Source organism: Juglans regia, chromosome 12 (assembly GCF_001411555.2).
Source record: "Juglans regia cultivar Chandler chromosome 12, Walnut 2.0, whole genome shotgun sequence".
Lineage (NCBI taxonomy): Eukaryota > Viridiplantae > Streptophyta > Magnoliopsida > Fagales > Juglandaceae > Juglans > Juglans regia.
The window spans coordinates 28,192,717-28,211,656 of NC_049912.1; the positions used below are offsets into that span (position 1 = coordinate 28,192,717).

The 18,940-nt window shown below is 33.6% G+C and overlaps 2 protein-coding genes across 3 annotated transcripts; both read right to left on the bottom strand.

Annotated features, from left to right (window-relative positions):
• Positions 1–4,735: 4,735 nt before the first annotated feature.
• On the bottom strand, positions 4,736–6,607 carry LOC109009893 (putative UPF0481 protein At3g02645). Its single transcript, XM_018990543.2, has one exon. It carries the CDS (start codon positions 6,604–6,606, stop codon positions 4,801–4,803), a length of 1,806 nt encoding a protein of 601 aa, XP_018846088.1. The 5' UTR covers position 6,607; the 3' UTR covers positions 4,736–4,800.
• A 4,179-nt stretch (positions 6,608–10,786) lies between these two features.
• LOC109009900 (mediator of RNA polymerase II transcription subunit 15a) lies at positions 10,787–18,026 on the bottom strand. Of its 2 annotated transcripts, XM_018990554.2 has the most exons (6): positions 17,621–18,019; positions 15,116–15,227; positions 14,848–14,968; positions 14,043–14,193; positions 11,830–11,861; positions 10,787–11,076 (listed from the first exon to the last, which is right to left on the bottom strand). In XM_018990554.2, exons 1-4 carry the CDS (start codon positions 17,770–17,772, stop codon positions 14,051–14,053), a joined length of 528 nt encoding a protein of 175 aa, XP_018846099.1. In that variant the 5' UTR covers positions 17,773–18,019; the 3' UTR covers positions 10,787–11,076; positions 11,830–11,861; positions 14,043–14,050. The 2 variants fall into 2 exon arrangements, with proteins under 2 accessions (XP_018846099.1, XP_018846100.1); XM_018990555.2 differs by lacking the exon at positions 11,830–11,861 and having other exon boundaries at positions 17,621–18,026.
• Between the last annotated feature and the right edge of the window lie 914 nt (positions 18,027–18,940).

An 18,940-nucleotide genomic window follows, 5' to 3' on the forward strand; every position in this document is an offset into this window, starting at 1 on the left:
ATTTAGCTATACCGTATTTTCTATGGAAGTCCATGTTCTCTAGAACCATGAAAACAACTAATTAAGGGAATTTACCTTATAGGTACGGTTGTGAAGTAAAATCTATCTTTGGGATTTCTTCAATGATTTCTTCCGTCGAAAGCATATTAATATGATATTAATTAGAATCCATGAGTAATAACGATATCTATTCTTGGAAGAATCAGCTATTACTGGAGTGTTGGATTCCGGAGAATCCAAACCTTATGTCTTTGGATTTTCGACAGAGTCCAAAAAAAATAAAAAACAAGTCTATTTACTTAAAAAAAAAAAAAAAAAGTACTTTATACGTAAATAAATTTTATAATAACATATTCATAAATTGACGTGATTTTATATTTTAGATTTAATTTATAATAAAATTAATTTTATAATTTGATGTATTATATCAAATTATTTATAATTTTTTTTTTATATAATTCTTTTATAACTAAAGCATCTTTTTTACTTAACACATTAATTTTCAAAATGACTGTTGTACCCTCGGGTTGGTGAACTGAAAAGAAAAAAATTTAAACCATTCCATGATGAGGAAACGGCAGTCGACCCTTTGTGATGAGTTATGGCGTTATGCCTATATATATATCCACTTGAAAAAGTGTATTGCGCCGGTCTACTTTCCAACTCTACACACCAGTTGATATAGTAAATTGAGAAATGATATTTACAGTCGTGAATGTGCAAGCGTCGTGCAGTCGCTTTAAAAAAAATGAATAAATATGAGACCCACATGAAAATAATTTAATTTTTTAATAGTAGATCCTTTTTTTTTAAAGCGACTGCACGGCATTTGCGTATTCTACGACTGTATGTAGCATTACTCTAGGTGAAAACGGTCTAGTCTTGTCAAATCCATTTCCCTCTCTGCCCTTCCCTCTTTGTTCTCCCCCTGTGTTCCCTCCCTTGTTTTACAAACACAACAGCTCTCTCTCTCGTTCTTTCATCTGCAGATTCTTGATGATATAAAAAAAAAAAAATTATAGTTTGTTTTGCTCTCTTTAGAACAAGAAAAATGGAGATAAACGGCCACTAAATGGGTTCTTCTCAAAAAAAAAAAAAAAAAGAGCTCCCTTCCCATTAAAAATAATCTTCATGTATAATGTTAAGATGCGATTCTTCCCCTGCGTTTTACCCACCCCCCCAAATACCAAATCATCCCAGGTGATCCATTCAAAATTTTTCCCCTACCTTGCAGAACCTTACATATAAAGGGCAAATGCTAAGTCCTCGTACACTACACCAAGGCTTTGATAGGCTAAGAGCATGATAGTCTTCCAAGACTCCTTCTGAAATGCAACAGTTAATGTCAATCCAGTTACAACTCAACTACTTTGTTGTTATGACAATTACGGATGTTTTTGGATTACTAAAATTGTTCTTCCAAATTATGAACAAATCTACCGTAGAAGAAGAAGAGGAAAAAAAAAACAAGGGGAAAAAAAGGAGGACAATGCGAGGGAGAATCTTGGAGTTGTCTGTGAACGATGCGGGTGAAAGGTTTTGCAGGGGAGGGGAAAATTTTTGAATGGGCCACCAAGATTTTTTTGGGGGGGGGGGAGGGTTGCCACTAGGTAAAACGCAGAGGGTTTTTTCAACGAGTAAAACGCACGTTTTGAAAAAATAATTGAAAGAAATCCACCTCACTCAGGTGTGTGGTGTTGGAGAAGGAAAATTCTTATTGCAGTCCACAGGCGTGGCCTGCAATGCAATCCCCGTTTCATTTATTGATGAAACAGAGCATTTCCAATACGTAGCAAAAGTTGCAAAACCAAGGAAGCTTACATCCAGAGCTTCCTTCATTCCTCAGTGAAATCCAGATGTAGCTCCCTTCATTCCTTAGTGAAATCGCGTCACCCTCACAAATCCCTTGGCCCATTGACGTCGCCATCGTTGTACCCTTCCTCAAGAGAGGACTCAGTCTGCCCCTGTGTTTCTCTCTCTCTCTTTCTGTAGGTTGTAAGATGTAGATTTGTGTAATTAATTTTCTCTTCTCTTCTATTGTAATCGCCTCCTGGTCAGTGTGAGAAGATGAAAGATTTAACGAAGGGAAGCCAATGTTTTCTTTTTAAATATTCAAGAACCTAGGTTCAAGCCCGTGTGAACTGATAATTTCCCATAAGGCTTGCATCCTTCTAGATGGTGAACCATACGTGTGTGATAAAGTTTAATATTTAGATGTAGATTTAATTTCTACCTCTGCACTGGACTTCTTTCTCTCGTGGTCTCATGGTTGTAGTGAGATTTTCTCACTTGGACTAGACTGCAAGTCACGTATTTAACTACTTTTCTTGGATTTATCGTAAGTGTAGATTCATGGTTGTAGTAAGAGTAGGTGGCCCAGATGCACGACAGTTTGCAGATAAAGAAAAACAAAATTAAATATGCATGGCAGTTCACACAAAATTAAATTGCTAGAAAATAAAGAAAAACAACCAAAACTTTGTAAATGGCAGTGGAGGACCTAGATGCACGCATTTTGCAGATGCCTAGACACACGACACAGAGAGGGAGAGGGAAACGAAATGAGTTCAGATTTCTGACTTGTTCTTTATTTAAAAGTAAGGATATTTTGGTCAATTTTATGATAAATAAAAGTGGGGTCTTTTAGTCTATTCCTATATTTGGACCGTAAAGGAATTCTATTATCATGTGGATTGTACGTAGCACTGCTCGTTGGAGAAATAAGGGCCTAAGAGTAGAATTACTCATATGCACTTTGAATAAAATTTGCACCGAAAATAACTGTTGCTTTTGCGGCAAACCTCTTTCACTTGAAGACACGAGTGAGTACTGCATGTAGGGTATGTGCCGTATTAAAAAAAAAAATTCTACAAGTGAGTAAATATTATGTAATTATTTAAAAAAATAGTAGGGTCTATTATTAAAAATTAATTTTTTTATGTGAATTTTATATTTTATTGATTTTTTCAAAACGATTATACGATTGTTGTACAATTCATGATTACAAATTTTCGAATAAAGACTCTAAACAAAGTCAAAGATATCCATAAATATTATTGTACGTTACGACCTGATCAGCCTCGCGATCAGTCACAAGCCATGCAACAAACGATGCATGATATATGCTCACCCCCCGGCCTGCGGATTCAAGAAAGAAAGTCCCTTGTGGATTCATGGAGAATCTTCCACAGTTAATTTATATCTAATAATGCAGTTCAAAATCCCAACCAATGCCAGCAATCTCTGCAGAAATTCCGGGTTGGTCGGCAAAGAAGATCCTTCAAAACACCAACTTTGATGCCCATATATAATTTGACATAATAATCATGGCCGGCTGCCTCCACCTTCTCGATCGGATGCCATTCTCCACATTAATTTACTCCCTCCTCAACAAAATCATAGTCTCATTGGTCTCACAAGCCAACGTTAAGTTCTCTTAATCTAATTACACTCTTCTTTATGTATTGCCCAAGGTTTAAAAAAAAAAAAAAAAAGTGTTACGGCTATATATAAAGAAATTTTACAAAAATAGATTTATAAAAATTGACATAGTTTTATATGATACGTTAGATCTATTTTACAATAAAAATAATTTTATGTACAATCCAACATACCACGTCAAGTATTGTCGATTCATGGTTGATAAAATTGTGTTAGTTTCAACATGATGAACATGCTAGCTAGCCCATATTCAACCATCCCATTTACCAGCAAAAAATGCCAGTGAAAATAAATAATTTAGAATGCATTGATGTTACTAGAAGCTTCTTCTTTTTTTTTTTTTTTTCGGTGGCGAATAGCCGAAAACTAGCACCTTTAATTAATTATTGTTTTTTTCATAATCATCATACTGATCAAGGTTTTTTAAAACAATGTTACGTTGTGTTGGCATGCAGCTAGCTGCGTGGTCATGTTATCTGGCGACTCGCTGTACATGTATACGTCTGTATGGAATAAATTAAAAAAAAAAAAACGAATAGTGGTAACCATATTTTAAAACTAACCTATGACAAGTATACGTCTTATTTGATATAATATTTTTTTCAAAGGAAGCAGGCCGGACGAATTCCAAGTTATATTTTAAAAAAAATTGAGAGCAAAATGATCATAATTTTAGTCTGCATGCATGGTTTGAAAGTATTCCTGATCTTTTGATCATAATATTAATTATTTACATGATGCTAACGTACTTATTTATTCTCGACGTTTATATACCAATAAATGATCTCTACTAATTACTAGTACTATATGCATGCAACCTCAGCCGCGAGCTTTAACATGCAGGAGAAACGCTTAATAAATTTTTCCTCCCCTGGCCTAGTCTAGCTCGAGTAATGTTACGTATAATTGTGAAGTTTATAAGTATTATATAATCACTTTTAAAAAATATATGTAGTCTATTATTAAAGAATATAAGTTCTATATTTATTTATTTTTAAAAAAAAGTATTGACGCTTCCACGCTCACAACTATAACTATTATTTCTTTCAAAGCAATACATAGCCAAAAATTCATCATCTAACAAAGAGAGAGGGCAAAAGAATTTGGGGGCTTTTACAATCGTGAACTACAAACTATCAAGACAATCTTGTCATCATGGCATTCTCGTCCTCCCAAAAAACAAATTTCAAGCCAACTTCGCTTTAATTTTTTCCCTTATCCTAGAAAGATCATAGAAACTGATCTTTCATATGAGAAATTTAAACCCAGAAAGGAAAAAAGAACAAAATTGAAAAAACAGTAATCAATTTCGATTCGTATAATGGAGTATACATGAGAGGCACAGATCGAGGTAAGCCACTATGTACTAGTGGTATTGATTGGAAGATTAATGCGAGTGCAGCTATAAACCGAGCAAAACGCTTGCAATATCATCAAGAGCAAGAAGAAAATTACAGCCAGCAATGCGAGAAACTGCCAAGAACCAACAACGTAAAGCTTGAAGGCATTGCTAACTTTAACACTCCATCTACCACTGTGATGCTTGTTCACATCTTCAATCACCTTGTCTAAAAATGGCACTTTCGTCAACCTGATAGACCTGCTCATTCCATTCCATAGGTTTGACACCTCTGCATCGCTCTTCAAACGATTCAGGAGGATCCCTCTTTCTCTAAGTGTTTTCACATCCTCCTCAGTGTCAATAATTCCATTCATTAATTCAGTGTATCGCGTAAAAACCAATGGCCCTGATGCATTCGAAGCTTCATATGCAACTAAGTTCCTCAAAACGACCTCCGTGTTGACATCTAAACTAATGGTGGGGAGGTAAAACGTGCCTGTCTTTGCGTCAAAAGCAATGGTTGAGATGCTGCCATTTGTGGGCAAGAAACGGATCCCGGATGTTGAAAGCTCAGTCACAGATGGGATTGAGATTTCCTCTACCGATGGTGGTTTGCTAATGCTGTCGTTTGAGCTTGAAGCCTTGTCTTCTGCCTTGACTTCTGTTTTCGAAAAGAAGTACTCCACAGGTTGTTTTATAATCTTGAATACAGGAAGGTTAGAGAGGATTGTCCAAGGCAATTTTAGGATGACTTTTACGGCCCTAGACAGCAGAAACTTCTTGATTAGACGTATTGGGCCGCCAATTATTTTCGATAGCAGCTTCCAAATCTCATCGAGGGCTTGTTTTACGTAACTTGAATCTGTAGGAGAGTTTTCCTTCCCTTCGATGCCTTCATCGCGATCCCCAGCTTCGGTGATTTCGGATGGTTCTTCCACTTTGGGCACGATCATTTGGTACAGAAAGTCTAGCAGGTGTGAGCCCTGGGAGACCTGAATCTTTGGCAGATCTTCCATCCGCTTAAAAGGTGAAATTTCTTTGCAGAACCCCATTAGCATTGAAAACAACATATCATCGGAAGAATCCAGGGATGATAACTGGAATTCCAACATCTTCCTCAGCACTAACAAAGGAATCTGATTCTCCAGCATTACCACATCTCTAAGAATTACGTTATGTGCTGATTTCCTTCCTGCATAGTCCACCAAGTGTGACATGCTAGAGGAAACTCTTGTCAGCACCTTTCCTTCTTGGATGGCGTAAGTTTGAAGGAACTCAAGCAGGAATGAAGCGTCAATGGCCATCATCCACGCCAAAGTCTCACCATTGAAATCCAAGTACTTGTGATAGGATGCTCGGATCCTCTGATCAAGCCGTGTAAGTTGATCGACAAGATTTTGGTACTTGCGGCTTTGGAGCTGCTTTTGAATTCTTCTGGCTGCGGCTAGCTTATACCTCTGCATATCATAGAGCTCCGGACGCCAATAATGGTAAGGACCGAGAGCGACTTGCTGTGGCATATAAGAATCTGGAGCGCAAACCAAAAGAGCTTTGGGGACATTGAAAATGCACACGGGAACTTCATCATCATCCTGATCAAGGTCTTCTTCGAGGGTTCGACGGATCTGAATAACCCATCGAAGCTCATCGAATTTGGAATCAGATTGTGATTGCATGCTGGATTTGGGAAAAGACATGTTTGTTTTTCTCGGAGAGATCGAAGAAGGTTTTGGTATGGTGTGGGAGCAGTTTTTGATGCATTTAGTGAAGATGGGAGTTGGAAGAAGGATGCATGTATTTAAGTCGCATAAATCCACGTGCATTAATATATAATTTTAATGAGTTTTTAATGAAATTGCTTTGCCATAAGCAAATGAAATGCGTTTCTCAGTACGCTTTATATTGTTTTTACATTTTTCTATCTCTTTTTTTTTTTTTAAAGGAGCTTAATCTCTAATCTCTATCTCTAAAACCAAGGATGGGGACAGATTTATTAATGAAATAAACGTGCATTGCATTTCGATTATATACTAGGAGTCAATAGAATAGAATGGACATCGTTTGTGACATTTACCGAACCAAAATTGTTTGTTTGTATTATATTAAGACAAATTGCAAGCTGTACGTAATAGATCATGATTGGCTGTTTAGAAATGCAAGTTTTCTAAATTTTTGACTTTATTCAACTCTGTAAAGTAGGGGTGAAAGAGAAGTAGACCAAACTGGCACAGCTCATCCTAAGGATATGTTCCCATTGAATTACGTAGGAGTGGCCTTCCGGCTTCCTGGAACTTGTTCTTCAGATTCTAAATACACTCGATCGTGACTCGTATGGTTTTCATGTACACATATTATTTTTGTAGTTATATTCAAGGTACGATTTTGAATTTGTATTGTTTTTCAATATTTATCATTTCTTTTTTTTTATCATTATTATCCACGAAAAGATGCTTGCTAACAAAATAGAAAATTATGAGGTGAAATCTCCATGTTATGGAAAATTAAAAAATATGTTTTGCTTAATGACTTTTCTTTTTCTTTGTTATTTAATTTTTTAAAATTTAATAAAAAAAGTTTCAATCATGTGATTGTTTAAAGAGTAACGCGTCTTCGACTAAATAGGACATCAAACAATCTTGTTTAAAAAATAAGATGAGATGAGATAAGAATATTATGATTAATAATAAAATAATTTATAAATAATAATGAGATAATTTGAATTAAATATTTATTAGCGTTTGAGATATGACAGAGAGAAAATTAAATACAAAATATTATAAAGTTAAAATATTATTTTTATTTTGAGATTTGAAAAAATTAAATTATTTTTTATTTAAAAATTTAAAAAAATTGTAATGATTAGTTTGAAAATATTTATGTTTAAATATTGTTTTAAAAATAAATAAGATGAGATGATATAAGATGAGATGAAATAAAATATGTTTCCAAACACCCTTGAGTTTATGGAAAATTGTATTCCTGGTTCCAAACATTTGTATCTTTTTAAAAATATATATATATATATATATTTATATGTTTTTTTTAATAGTATAATTAAAAAGAAAAACACACAAATACTAAAAGAATAAAAAAGAGTGAGACTACTCTGCCGCCCCACTCTTACCGCTAGACATACCACCCAATATTTTTTTTTCACATTATTTTTAATACATTTAAATATTTAAAAAAAATAAAAAAAAATATATCAATACAATTAAAATCACTTTCTTAATTACCAACTAAATTTTTTTTTTTTTGACTGGTCAAATGGAGTGGTCAAAGTGGGAAGACAAAGTAACTTTTTCCAATAAAAAATCTAATGTATTTATCCGTACATTGAGAAATGATTTTCGATCACCCTAATATTATTTTTTATTAAATGAAAAAAAATATCATTTAAAAAAAAATATTTTTATAATTTTAAAAAAATTTAAAAATAGAATTGCTTAAACTTACATTACAGTCTCTAAATAAAAACTATACATAGCATTGTTCTATTCTATCACAAAAATATTTTTAAGCACAGCGCGGAGAGGTTTTATACCGCTGGCGATGATCTCCGGCGATTCCACTACCACATCCTACTCTCCTCCTCCTCTTTTACCTCACTTTCCGCTCTAACTCAGGCCTATCCTTTCTCCTACGGAAACTCTATGATCGAGGAGACCCGCGGCGTCATGCACCTCCACCGCGATGACGCATCCTTCTATCTCCCTGTAAGCTCATGCACGAAGTCGTATGGTTCAAATTTTGACCGAGATAACCGGGCTCGTTTGGGAGTTTACGCTGTAGAAAATTGACTATTGAGTGACTAAGGAATCTTTGAACTGACTTGCTTGTGTTGTAACTAAGGAATTATTATTCTTTTGCATATCGGCAGTAAATTATCGTTAAAAAACAAACTCCGCTTCATGACATTTCTATGCTAGTATTTTTTGAGACATGGACGAGAAAATTTTTAGAAATATGAAACTCGGAGGCTAATGTTTTAGTGAGACTTGCACCGTTTGAAACTTGACTCAACTTATTTCAGTCTAATTTTAATTTGAGTCTAATATTTAAATATTTAATTCTCAAATCATTAAACTCATCTTAATTCAAAGTCTTTTTATACGTAGGATCCACAATATTTTTCAATTCAACAACTTTTTACACATAGGATTCATAATTTTTTTTAACTTTTCATAAATATATCTAAACTTATCTTAACATTTAAACGCATTTAAACTCATGGCTCTACAAAATTCACTCAATCATTTCAACTCATTACTATTCATAAAAAACTCAACTCATCTCAACATTCAAATTAATTATAGTCTCGGAGACTTTCATTTCCGTTTGGCTGCCGGCCAAATTGGGGCGAAATTCTAAATAAGACTTCTTACGTTTTTTCTTTTTCCTAGCCTTTATATGAGAACGTCAAATCCTAAATTAAGTTCGTTTCTGACAATTAGAAAACCATTGCAAAGGGCTCAACTTGAGTTTTCTTTTTTAGATACAAGGATTGAAATTTAGTTACTTCTGTTAATGCACAAGATTTCTTTTTCATTTTGCTCATTAGCTTGGAAGGAAACCTCTTATTGTATTCTTGGAGTCCCAAATTACATGACGTATGCAGATTTATGCCAGTTTTGTAGTTCGTTCATTCATTATATCTTATAGATACGGATTGTCAAATTCAAATTTAAAAGTGTGAACTCTCGTATTTTGTTGTTTACTTGTACTCGTTGGATTTCTTTTTTATTCTTGTCTATTTTGTTTGAAGTTCAAAAATGATGGAATGGAAGATCAATATAGTATTTTGATTAGGTTTAAAAGTTTTGAGTCCACTAATAATTTCTAGCAGTAAACAACTCTAGTATAAACATACAGGACATCCTTGCATTAAAAGTAAATTCTTTTCACCCCCTTTACATACTAAATTACTTGAGGCAGCCCTTTTAGTTTCAAATTGATCCACTGTGCATCCCTCATCCACCATAAAATTTCTTTGAGGATTCCATATGAGATTGCTAAATATTTTGGAGTTCATGGGATACTAGTAAATCCTTAAAAAAAAAAGAGAGAGATTCAAGAGCATTAGGATATTAAGGCATGGTGCCAGAACCTTTTCGGCCATTGTACAATTAAGAAAACTAGAGATTTTGACCTCTCATTTTCACCTATATATCGAACTACAGTGAGGAGACCAGGTTGAAGATATATGCATAATCGGCATTTCCCAACAAAATTTTATTTTATTATTGGCACTAGATGTATTAGAACAAAGTCTCAACTAATCCCGAGGATGCATAAGCTATCGACGATGAATTTTCTGCAAGTGCACATCGGATAATCTAAGAGAAACTTCCCCCAATTTGATGACCTCTTGAAATTAGTTGCAGTAGATTTTGTTGTTGCTGTTGCTAAATGTGCGATTGCACGAGTGAATGTAGGATGTTTCACTACTGGAACTTCTGCTCCTAGAACTGTCGTTGTAAGTGCTGGTGGTAAATATACTGCTGTGAATTCTGACTACTGCCACTGCTGCTGCTGCAGGGAAACAACTTGTGGCCTTCCTTGCATTTGTCGTGGATTATTTGCAAACATATTGGAGGGAATCCCTTGACCCATTGAATTCCCCATTCAGTTTTGTGAAGTTCCAGATATATTCTGCATGTTGGTATTCTCGCCAACAACACTTGGGATAGAAGTCTGGTTTAAACTAGAGGCAAGAGGCAATGCAGCTAGTAAAGTTGGTGTGGCTTGAACTCCAACAAACGAAACACCATTCTGAATGTTCTGGAGTTGGCATTACATACCAGGCATCCCTATTTCATGATGCCACCCTTAGACGCCCCTCAAACCCGTTTGGGATTTTGACACAAATTGAACCATGGGAACATTCAACAATGGGTTACATATCTCAGTACATGACAAATAATTAGCAATGCACACTGCATATTTCTAGCAGTATGAATAAATCGCAACGGAAAGTAATTAAATTAATAATTTGTATCAAAATAAATTAATATCCCAATTTCATCATAATTTTCAAACATAGCATTATCGTTCATGGTCCATAAATAAAAACACAACCGAAAACATAACATATTGTATCGGAGTATCATACTCCAGAAATTACAAACTTGTCCTTCAAATAGTCTCCATACTTCAAATCTAAACAGAATAATCATATAACAAAGCATAACCATAACATCTTTCATATAACAAAGCAACCCCATCAGTCAACTTCGTCAAGTCCAGTCTCTTCACCACTCTCGAAACTTGCTTCAACACAACCTGCTACGTATCTACCATTCCAGGAAGGGAATGGTAGTGGGACTATCACGGTAAGATTGATTGAAATCTCAATAAGTCATGCCACTAACATACACAAATAATATAAACATGACTAATCATAAACATGCATATGCATGTATGAACATGAGTTTGATTTACCAAATGTATTTTTCTCTCATCTAGATTCCTCACCATCTTTCATAAATCATCATGACATACTTTCTTTTGTAAAACATTATGCATCATCTTTTAGTCTTGCTTATGCTGCCTCATGGTTCCCTATATAGACCGAGTGCACCTATTAGTTATTTTCATCACACGAAAAGCCACGCCCCGTCTGTAGCTTCGTCTTAAGAAATGCTCAAGCTTCACGAAACGTCCTTTACCATGAGTACTCTAGTGCACCCACTAGCGAGGATGCTCTTATCTTCGCTCTGAGACCTTACTATCCCATTTGAAGTCGTTGATTGTTCTTCATTAATCCAAGGGACTCCACTCCATATTTACTCACTCCATAGTGGATATAGAAGTTTCACTAGGATAATCCTCCATCCTAACTAGGGCTCCATCCTAACTAGGGTTTGTGACAGAATATTTTTAATGCTTGACTTATGCTTGATGACATATATATACATATGAGAATTGACATTTATTCATGGCATGACATGTGACAATTCATAATAACAGGAAACATTGATACTAAGCAAGAAATGCTTATACATAATCATATAAATGTTATCCAAGTGAGTTAGAAATTAACTTACAAACTCCTTGTCTAAATGAGTATTGTCGTGTGTTGCAATAAGTAATACTAATGTTAGAAACTCTTTAAATAAAACATAAAGAATTACAAAAATTCTGAACTTCCAAAACTTAGCAAAAATTGCATTTTAATCCCTTAGCTCTCAAAAATTGCACATTGACCCCTAAACTTTCAATAATTGCAATTTGACCCCAAATTTTACCAATCTTCATGAATTTATCATTTTAAATCCAATTCTAGCCTCAAAGTATGTTTTTTCATACATCAAACCAACATTTCTAAACAAGATCACTTCTTGAAGATATCAAGTCCCAATAAATATGTAAACTGAAATATATTTTGCAAGAAAACCATATACACAAACTAATACCGAGACATGCACTTTGGTATTCTTGAACCTATAGTTTTCATCTTCTTGTATTTTGATGATTTTCTTACAAATCTGAACCGTGCACATCATTTACAAGCCTAATCTAAGTGCATAAACATCATTCAAGTTATAAAAATCCATCATTTACTAAGATCAAACCCAAATCAACAACACTCAACATCAAGATACTAACCGAGACATGTGTTAACTCCAAATGGCACTCTATACTCTAATAATTTAAATCTTAAGCAAGAATAATACATCCAAACAATTTTACTTATAAAAAAAAATACATCCAAACAATATACTTCATTTACAAGCTCATCAAAAATCTGAACACACCATTTAAGTCATAAAAATATAACTTTTACAAAGCTTAAACTCAAACTATCAATACTTAACTCAAATCCCGAAACTATAAACCAACATCTACTTCACAAATTCATCAAATACTTCCATAAAATGCTTCCATTAACTCTCTAACACAACCATCCAACTCATACCGAAAATGTATAGAGAAAGTTTAGGGAATGTTTGGAAATAATTTCCATCTCATTTGCTTCCTAAACATCATTCAAACACACACCTTCAAACTAATCATTACAACTTTCTCAAACTTTAAAAAAAAATCAACTTTTTCGAATCCCAAAACAAAAATTATATTCTAACAATATTTTAACTTTATAATATTTTTTATTCAATTTTTTTTTCTCCTTTCCCAAAAGGGTAATGATACCCTTACACCTCATTTACTACTACTTTACTACCTAACTATTTTTTTTCCTTTTGTTATTTGAATCTAGATTAAAAATCCCAAAACATAATCTTCTTGCATAACCTAGAAGAAAATAAATCTAATCAACCAACGTAATCATGTAAATTAATTCAAAATAAATTCAATTTACAAAAAGAAGGTCAATTTTTATAAAAAGAAGGGTATCATTACCCTTCCCAAAACCCAATAAATACTTCACTCAAACTATCTCACTACTATTCACAACTTACTACTATTTACAAAATTATCATCGGATCTTATTCCCCAAGCATCCCCTTACGCACCAAACTGGAAATCTGAGGCTTAGAAATCGGTTTTCACTAGACTAATAAACACTACCACTCTTGGTTCTGTCGTATCCAAGTGTTATAGGCTTTTGATCTTGAGTAATGTGCCTCGGGCTAGAGTTTTGTGCGAAGAGAAGAAGCAGAAAAGGTTTAGAGACAGAGAAACTCTCGGTTGTTGAAGAGAAAACAAGAAACCAGCTGCGGTTTTGCATCAAACCCACCCATTAAGTCTCTCTTTCTTACTAACTTTAGTGCCAAATGGATGGCTTGAGATCATGGGTTGATATGTTGTTCAAAAGTAACCAAGATGGTCTGACAAAGTGATCTCAATGCTGTACATGTGGTGGTGTTGGGCAGAAATAACAAGGCTGGTGAGGTGGCAAATGAACATGCCATGTGTTAACACTCCGATTAGGCCACTTGGCATCACATCATCACAAAAATATTTTATTACCCTATAAATTTCTAAAATTCCCAACTAGAGGAATGGTACCAATCATGCCTAATTATGATCGTAAGTATCTCAATTAAATCCAAGAAGTTTCGGTTGTCTTGAGGATGATCATAAATTGATTTTGATCTTGAAATAGAAAATTTTGACTAGTTTAATCCACAACATTCTTATGTTTCTTATTAAATCAATGGTCCACCATTATTAAGAATTATTTTGATCTAAATATTCTTTTGGGGTATCACATCCTCCTCCTCTTAATAAAAGATTCTGTTCTCGAAATCTAAGGGTATGCAACAATGGATTAAACGATTTCAATTCTTAAACTTACCATGACGACTATTGTCCATAGTTTCCGGTTGAGTTGTCAGGCGATGAAGTTGGTGGAGGACCATCTGCTTCTTCCGACACTTCGTCTTGTGAGTGGTAATAAAACTCGTCATCCTCAGAGCCATCGTCTTCATCACTAGGATGATGCCCTCCTTCATGTTAACATTAACAGTGAGAAGAAGATGTAGACAATCCCAATTTGTGAAAGAACAAAAACACAAAGTTATAGGAAGTGTGGAAAAAAAATGAAAGAAAAAAGAAAACAATTAGCAGAGAATGCACACAAGCAATTTCTAACCTAATGGACAAAGGCATTCAACAACTCATTTCTTGTTGATGAACTGTTTAAAATGAACAGAAAGAGATATCATTTATATCCTTCATATTCAACAACTCATTTATTTTTTGTAACCTGTTTATAAGGTAAAGTATTCTGAAAGATGCGACAATTCCATATAGTATCCACCTTCTCCCATACCAATACCAATAAAATGTTGGCAATGCTACATTTCAGGATATTAAAAGGGACCATCTTTAGACCATTCAACAGGACTACACATCCATGTCCACAATGAGAAAGGCAAGTCAACAAACCTAAATACAAAACACTCACGTACACATAGAAGTAAGGTAAGTATGTATATCAAACATCATGTCCACAATGAGAAAGGCAAGTTTACCTAAATACAAAACACATGCCTACACATAGAAGTAAGGTATGTATGCATATCAAACTAGAGAGACCAACTGGACGGACTTATATAGATGTAACTGACATCATGCAAATCAATCTTTAATGGTTTTACCCAGATCTGGGGGCCTATTGCCATTGCCAGCAGAGTTGGACGGCAAAGAATTGGCTGGAGGATTCTGAGACTTCATTTCCATTGTAAGCATCTTTATAGATATTTTTCGTAGGTAGTCTCCCTGAGGCAATTACTATAAAGATAAATAGCACGGCACTGCATAATGCAAATAGAAAACTATCTTCTGAGGTATTTTGTATTCTGCATGTATAGATACTCTACATGTACATTAATCATGAAATGAAGGGACCCAGCATGATGGATGTACCTGACTTGTGGCAGCAGTAAAAATCTTTTCCTCAAACCTGGTAGCTATTTTCCTGAGTTCATGTAAACCTTCTTGACCAGAAATGGGTAGATGCCTCTTCAATGTATCCATTCTACCAGCATAAGAGATATCCTTAATAAGTTACCAGCCATACAGGCACAAGGAAGCTATTAACAGAACAAAATTCCAATTTAGTAAACCATGCTGATAATGCAGAACTAAAGCCAGAAAAATGTCCACGAGATAATATACATAATGTTCCAACCAATATTATGAAGAGTACAGTGTTCCACTCATTAGTCACATGATAGCACACCTTTCTTTCACATGATAGACCACCAAGTGTTCCTGAGCAGATTCTATTCCCAATAGCTTATTTGAAAGATGTGTTGGAAGTCTTCATTTCTAACTTATAATATAGTATTTGCCATTGTAATCCAACTCCTATAAACCAAAGCTAAGAAAATATATACCCATGTAAAAGAACACACATAATGCCAGTCATAAATACATTTCACAGTTGTAATGGTGATACATATATCAAGCTTCACATATGCACACGCATTGTGAAGCATGTGTATTTGTGCATTTATTTGAGCCCTGCTATATATAACATGACTTCAAGTGTAACCCCACTTACACTAACCCCGCTTACACCATTGATGCCATCACATCAACCATAAAAAATTGATTGCCTTGGCTATCTACCACATAAACAGGGTTACACTTGGGACCGTTTGGATACTTAGAATATCTCAGTATATCTGTGAATAATAGTAAAATAGTTTGAATTAAGATGTTTTATTGAGTTTTGAAAAATTATAGAAAAAATTGAATAAAAATATTATAAAGTTATAAAATTGTTTGAATATAATTTTTTAATATAATTTTTGTTTTGAAATTTGAAAAATTAGTATTGTTTTTTGTGTCTTGTTTGAAAGTTCGGAAAAGTTGTAATGATTACATGAAAAAATTAAAGATTTGAAATTGAAAGTGTTTTATACTTAAGTGATGTTTGGGAAGAAAATATCTTAAAATACTTAAGAACAATTGTGTTGCCAAACGGAGGGGTGTTACGAGTAGAATTTTCCGTTACTTGAAGGACAATAGTGAAATCTACACTTTCGTATTTTAAGCATCTTCCAATATTTGTAAATCAAACAACCCTGGTTCTGCATTTTGGGTTGTAAATTATTAATCTCAAGCTCCCCACACGTCTTTTGACCCTATCGTTGTTTATTTGTTTTCAGCGATACCCTTCACTTTTTCTTTTAATTTGCAGTAATATTTAAAACCGAAAATGGATCTTATTCAGTGGATCTTATTCAGACACAGTATTGAAATCGATGCATGTAAGTCGATCAAAAGAAAGAAAATGAGAAACCAAGCATTAGAACCATCTCCAATTAGTTCGGGAGCTGAAGTTCTGTATTTGTAACAACACATGCCACTGGTGTGTGCACCGCACCATTCACTTCTGAAGCCACAAACTAAAGAAGACATATAGTCAATCTAACAACTATTCCGATCATGGGAATAACATTCCCTAGTTTCACATAAAGGCTTAAAACAAGGGTGGTACAACCCATTAGTTGACTCGCTCAAAAATTAATAGCACAAAGGCTATACCAAGTGCAGGAGAATGTCGCGTAATAATTAAGAATAAATTTTTAAATCGTCTCCTTAGGAAAAGTTACTTAACATCAAACTCAAAATAGTAAAAATATTCACAATGAGAAAATAAAAATGATGGTATGTGCAATTAATAGAAGAGTGCAACAAGAATAAAAAAGGCACTAGTAATGGACTAGATTCATATTTTTGGATTTTTAAGTGTTGAAATGAAATAAAAAAAAACTAACAAATTGAAATTAACAATAAAAAAAAATCAACTAAGCTAAACAATCTTAATTAATCTGAAAATTAAATAATAAAACAAAAATTATTTAAGCCCTAATTAAGTTTTAATCGATTTAATATGCAATGGAACTGAAAGATTAATAAAATTAATCTAAAAATTAAATTAGATTAGAAAGTAATCGACAAAATATGAATTGAAAATTAAAAAGTTCCAAAATCAAGATTCTAGTATTCATTTTTGTATTCAAAATTTTTATATTGTTCAAACGTCTTGTCCACTTGAAAGTCATTTGAATTTGAGATTAGAAATAAAATAATAGAAATTAGAAATAAAATAAAATAAAAATAATAGAATATCAAAAATATATTACGCATATGAATGAATATTGTCTAATTAAATTATAAGTTATAAAATTAAGCATAAATCATGCTATTAATCAATTTAAATTTATTCATTTTAACTATTTTTCATCTAAAATCAATAATAATATAATAAAATAAATAAAATATATTAATTCTAAATGAATAAAATATACACCTCAATCATTAGTCATGTGTATAGGAGTCGGTATTACTATTACCTCCAGGGGATCATCGAGTAATTTATTCTTCTGTTTTTTTAAAAAAAAGGATAGAGAAATATACATTTTGTTGACAATTCTTGAACGAGAATCGAACGGCAATCCGGTCCTCCAATCGCCGGCGTCCATGGTGGGTTCTCCTGCTTCTCTTCCACCTCCTATCCCTCCTCCTACAGGGCCTTGGCCAGTGGTGGGCCTCCAATTATTGGTATCCATCAAACTTCTCTAATAGTTTACAACCAAATCGAACACCAACTTTTACAACGATTTAATCGTGTTCGTATTCAAATCGCTCAACTAGAAAGAAGGTTATAGAGAGAGAGGCGACGACGTAGCTTTGTGGGAGAAGCGGCTGATTGCAGCTCAGGAGGTAAAGGAACTCGAGGGAGAAAGGATGAGAGGAAGACGGCCTTGGGCTGGGGCAAATTGGAAAGAAAAATTACTTTATAAGCAGGTCTCTCACACCGACTTTGATATCTCCACACGGACAAGAATCTTTTCATATTCTACTGTTAAGAATAGAATAATTGGAAAAGGCTTTTCAAAAAAAAAAAAAAAATTTGGAAAAGGAATTAATATGTACCGGAATATTTGGCTTTATCAAATACTTTATACTTGTATATCTATAATTCAATACAATAATCTATTTTATCCGCTCAATTTGTACACTTCATATATTTTAATTTTTTTATTTAATAATTAAGAAAGTTATTATTAATGTATTAATATTTTTTATATTTTTTAAAAATGTTTTAAAATAATAAAAAATATGAATAAAATAAATTAAAAAAAATTTAAAATATAATTTTAAACTAGCAATCAATTATAGCGAGCGACAGAGTAGCACCGCTCAATTCAATAATGTGCCGAATTTAAAAAAATTTCAGCATTCAAATAAAAACTTTTCTAAAAGAGATGATAAATGGGCCATGGAGGATGCTCTAATGTTTATGTCTTGTTCAATTTTACAAAATTTTTTTATTTTTATCATCAATTAAATCACTATTCAAGACAAGCCTATTTCAAAAATTAGTCAATGCGAAAACCAAGATTTGCTTTACCTGGTATCCCCACTGCATGTTCAATGCGAAAGCCTATATGTTCACCAACTTGTTCAATCCAAAACTGATGGAAAGTTGATTGAGTTGAATGCCCACTGCATGCATGCTAATGATGGTTGTGGAAGGTGTAATCCATGGATTCCGGACTTAATAGGCCCTTTTGAACAGTAAAGTTGAAGCTGTAATGAAATTCTTTGATCTTAAGAGTTCTTTGGATTTGAGTGCTGCTATAACCGTTGTTATTTGAAATACTCATCATGAATTGGTTGCCACTCAACTCTGGAAAACCAAAATTAGAAAGTGTATTCATATATTTTCTTAAC

What these genes read in the sequence shown, in the direction of transcription:
- LOC109009893 (XM_018990543.2), bottom strand. Translation starts at nt 6,606, where the DNA reads ATGCACGTGGATTTATGCGACTTAAATACATGCATCCTTCTTCCAACT.
- LOC109009900 (XM_018990555.2), bottom strand. Translation starts at nt 17,772, where the DNA reads ATGGATACCAATAATTGGAGGCCCACCACTGGCCAAGGCCCTGTAGGA. An exon ending in TCAAGAATTGTCAACAAAAT is followed by an intron (nt 15,228 to 17,620) that starts GTATATTTCTCT and finishes TTATGCTGGTAG; the next exon opens with AATGGATACATTGAAGAGGC. An exon ending in TTACTGCTGCCACAAGTCAG is followed by an intron (nt 14,969 to 15,115) that starts GTACATCCATCA and finishes TAATTGCCTCAG; the next exon opens with GGAGACTACCTACGAAAAAT.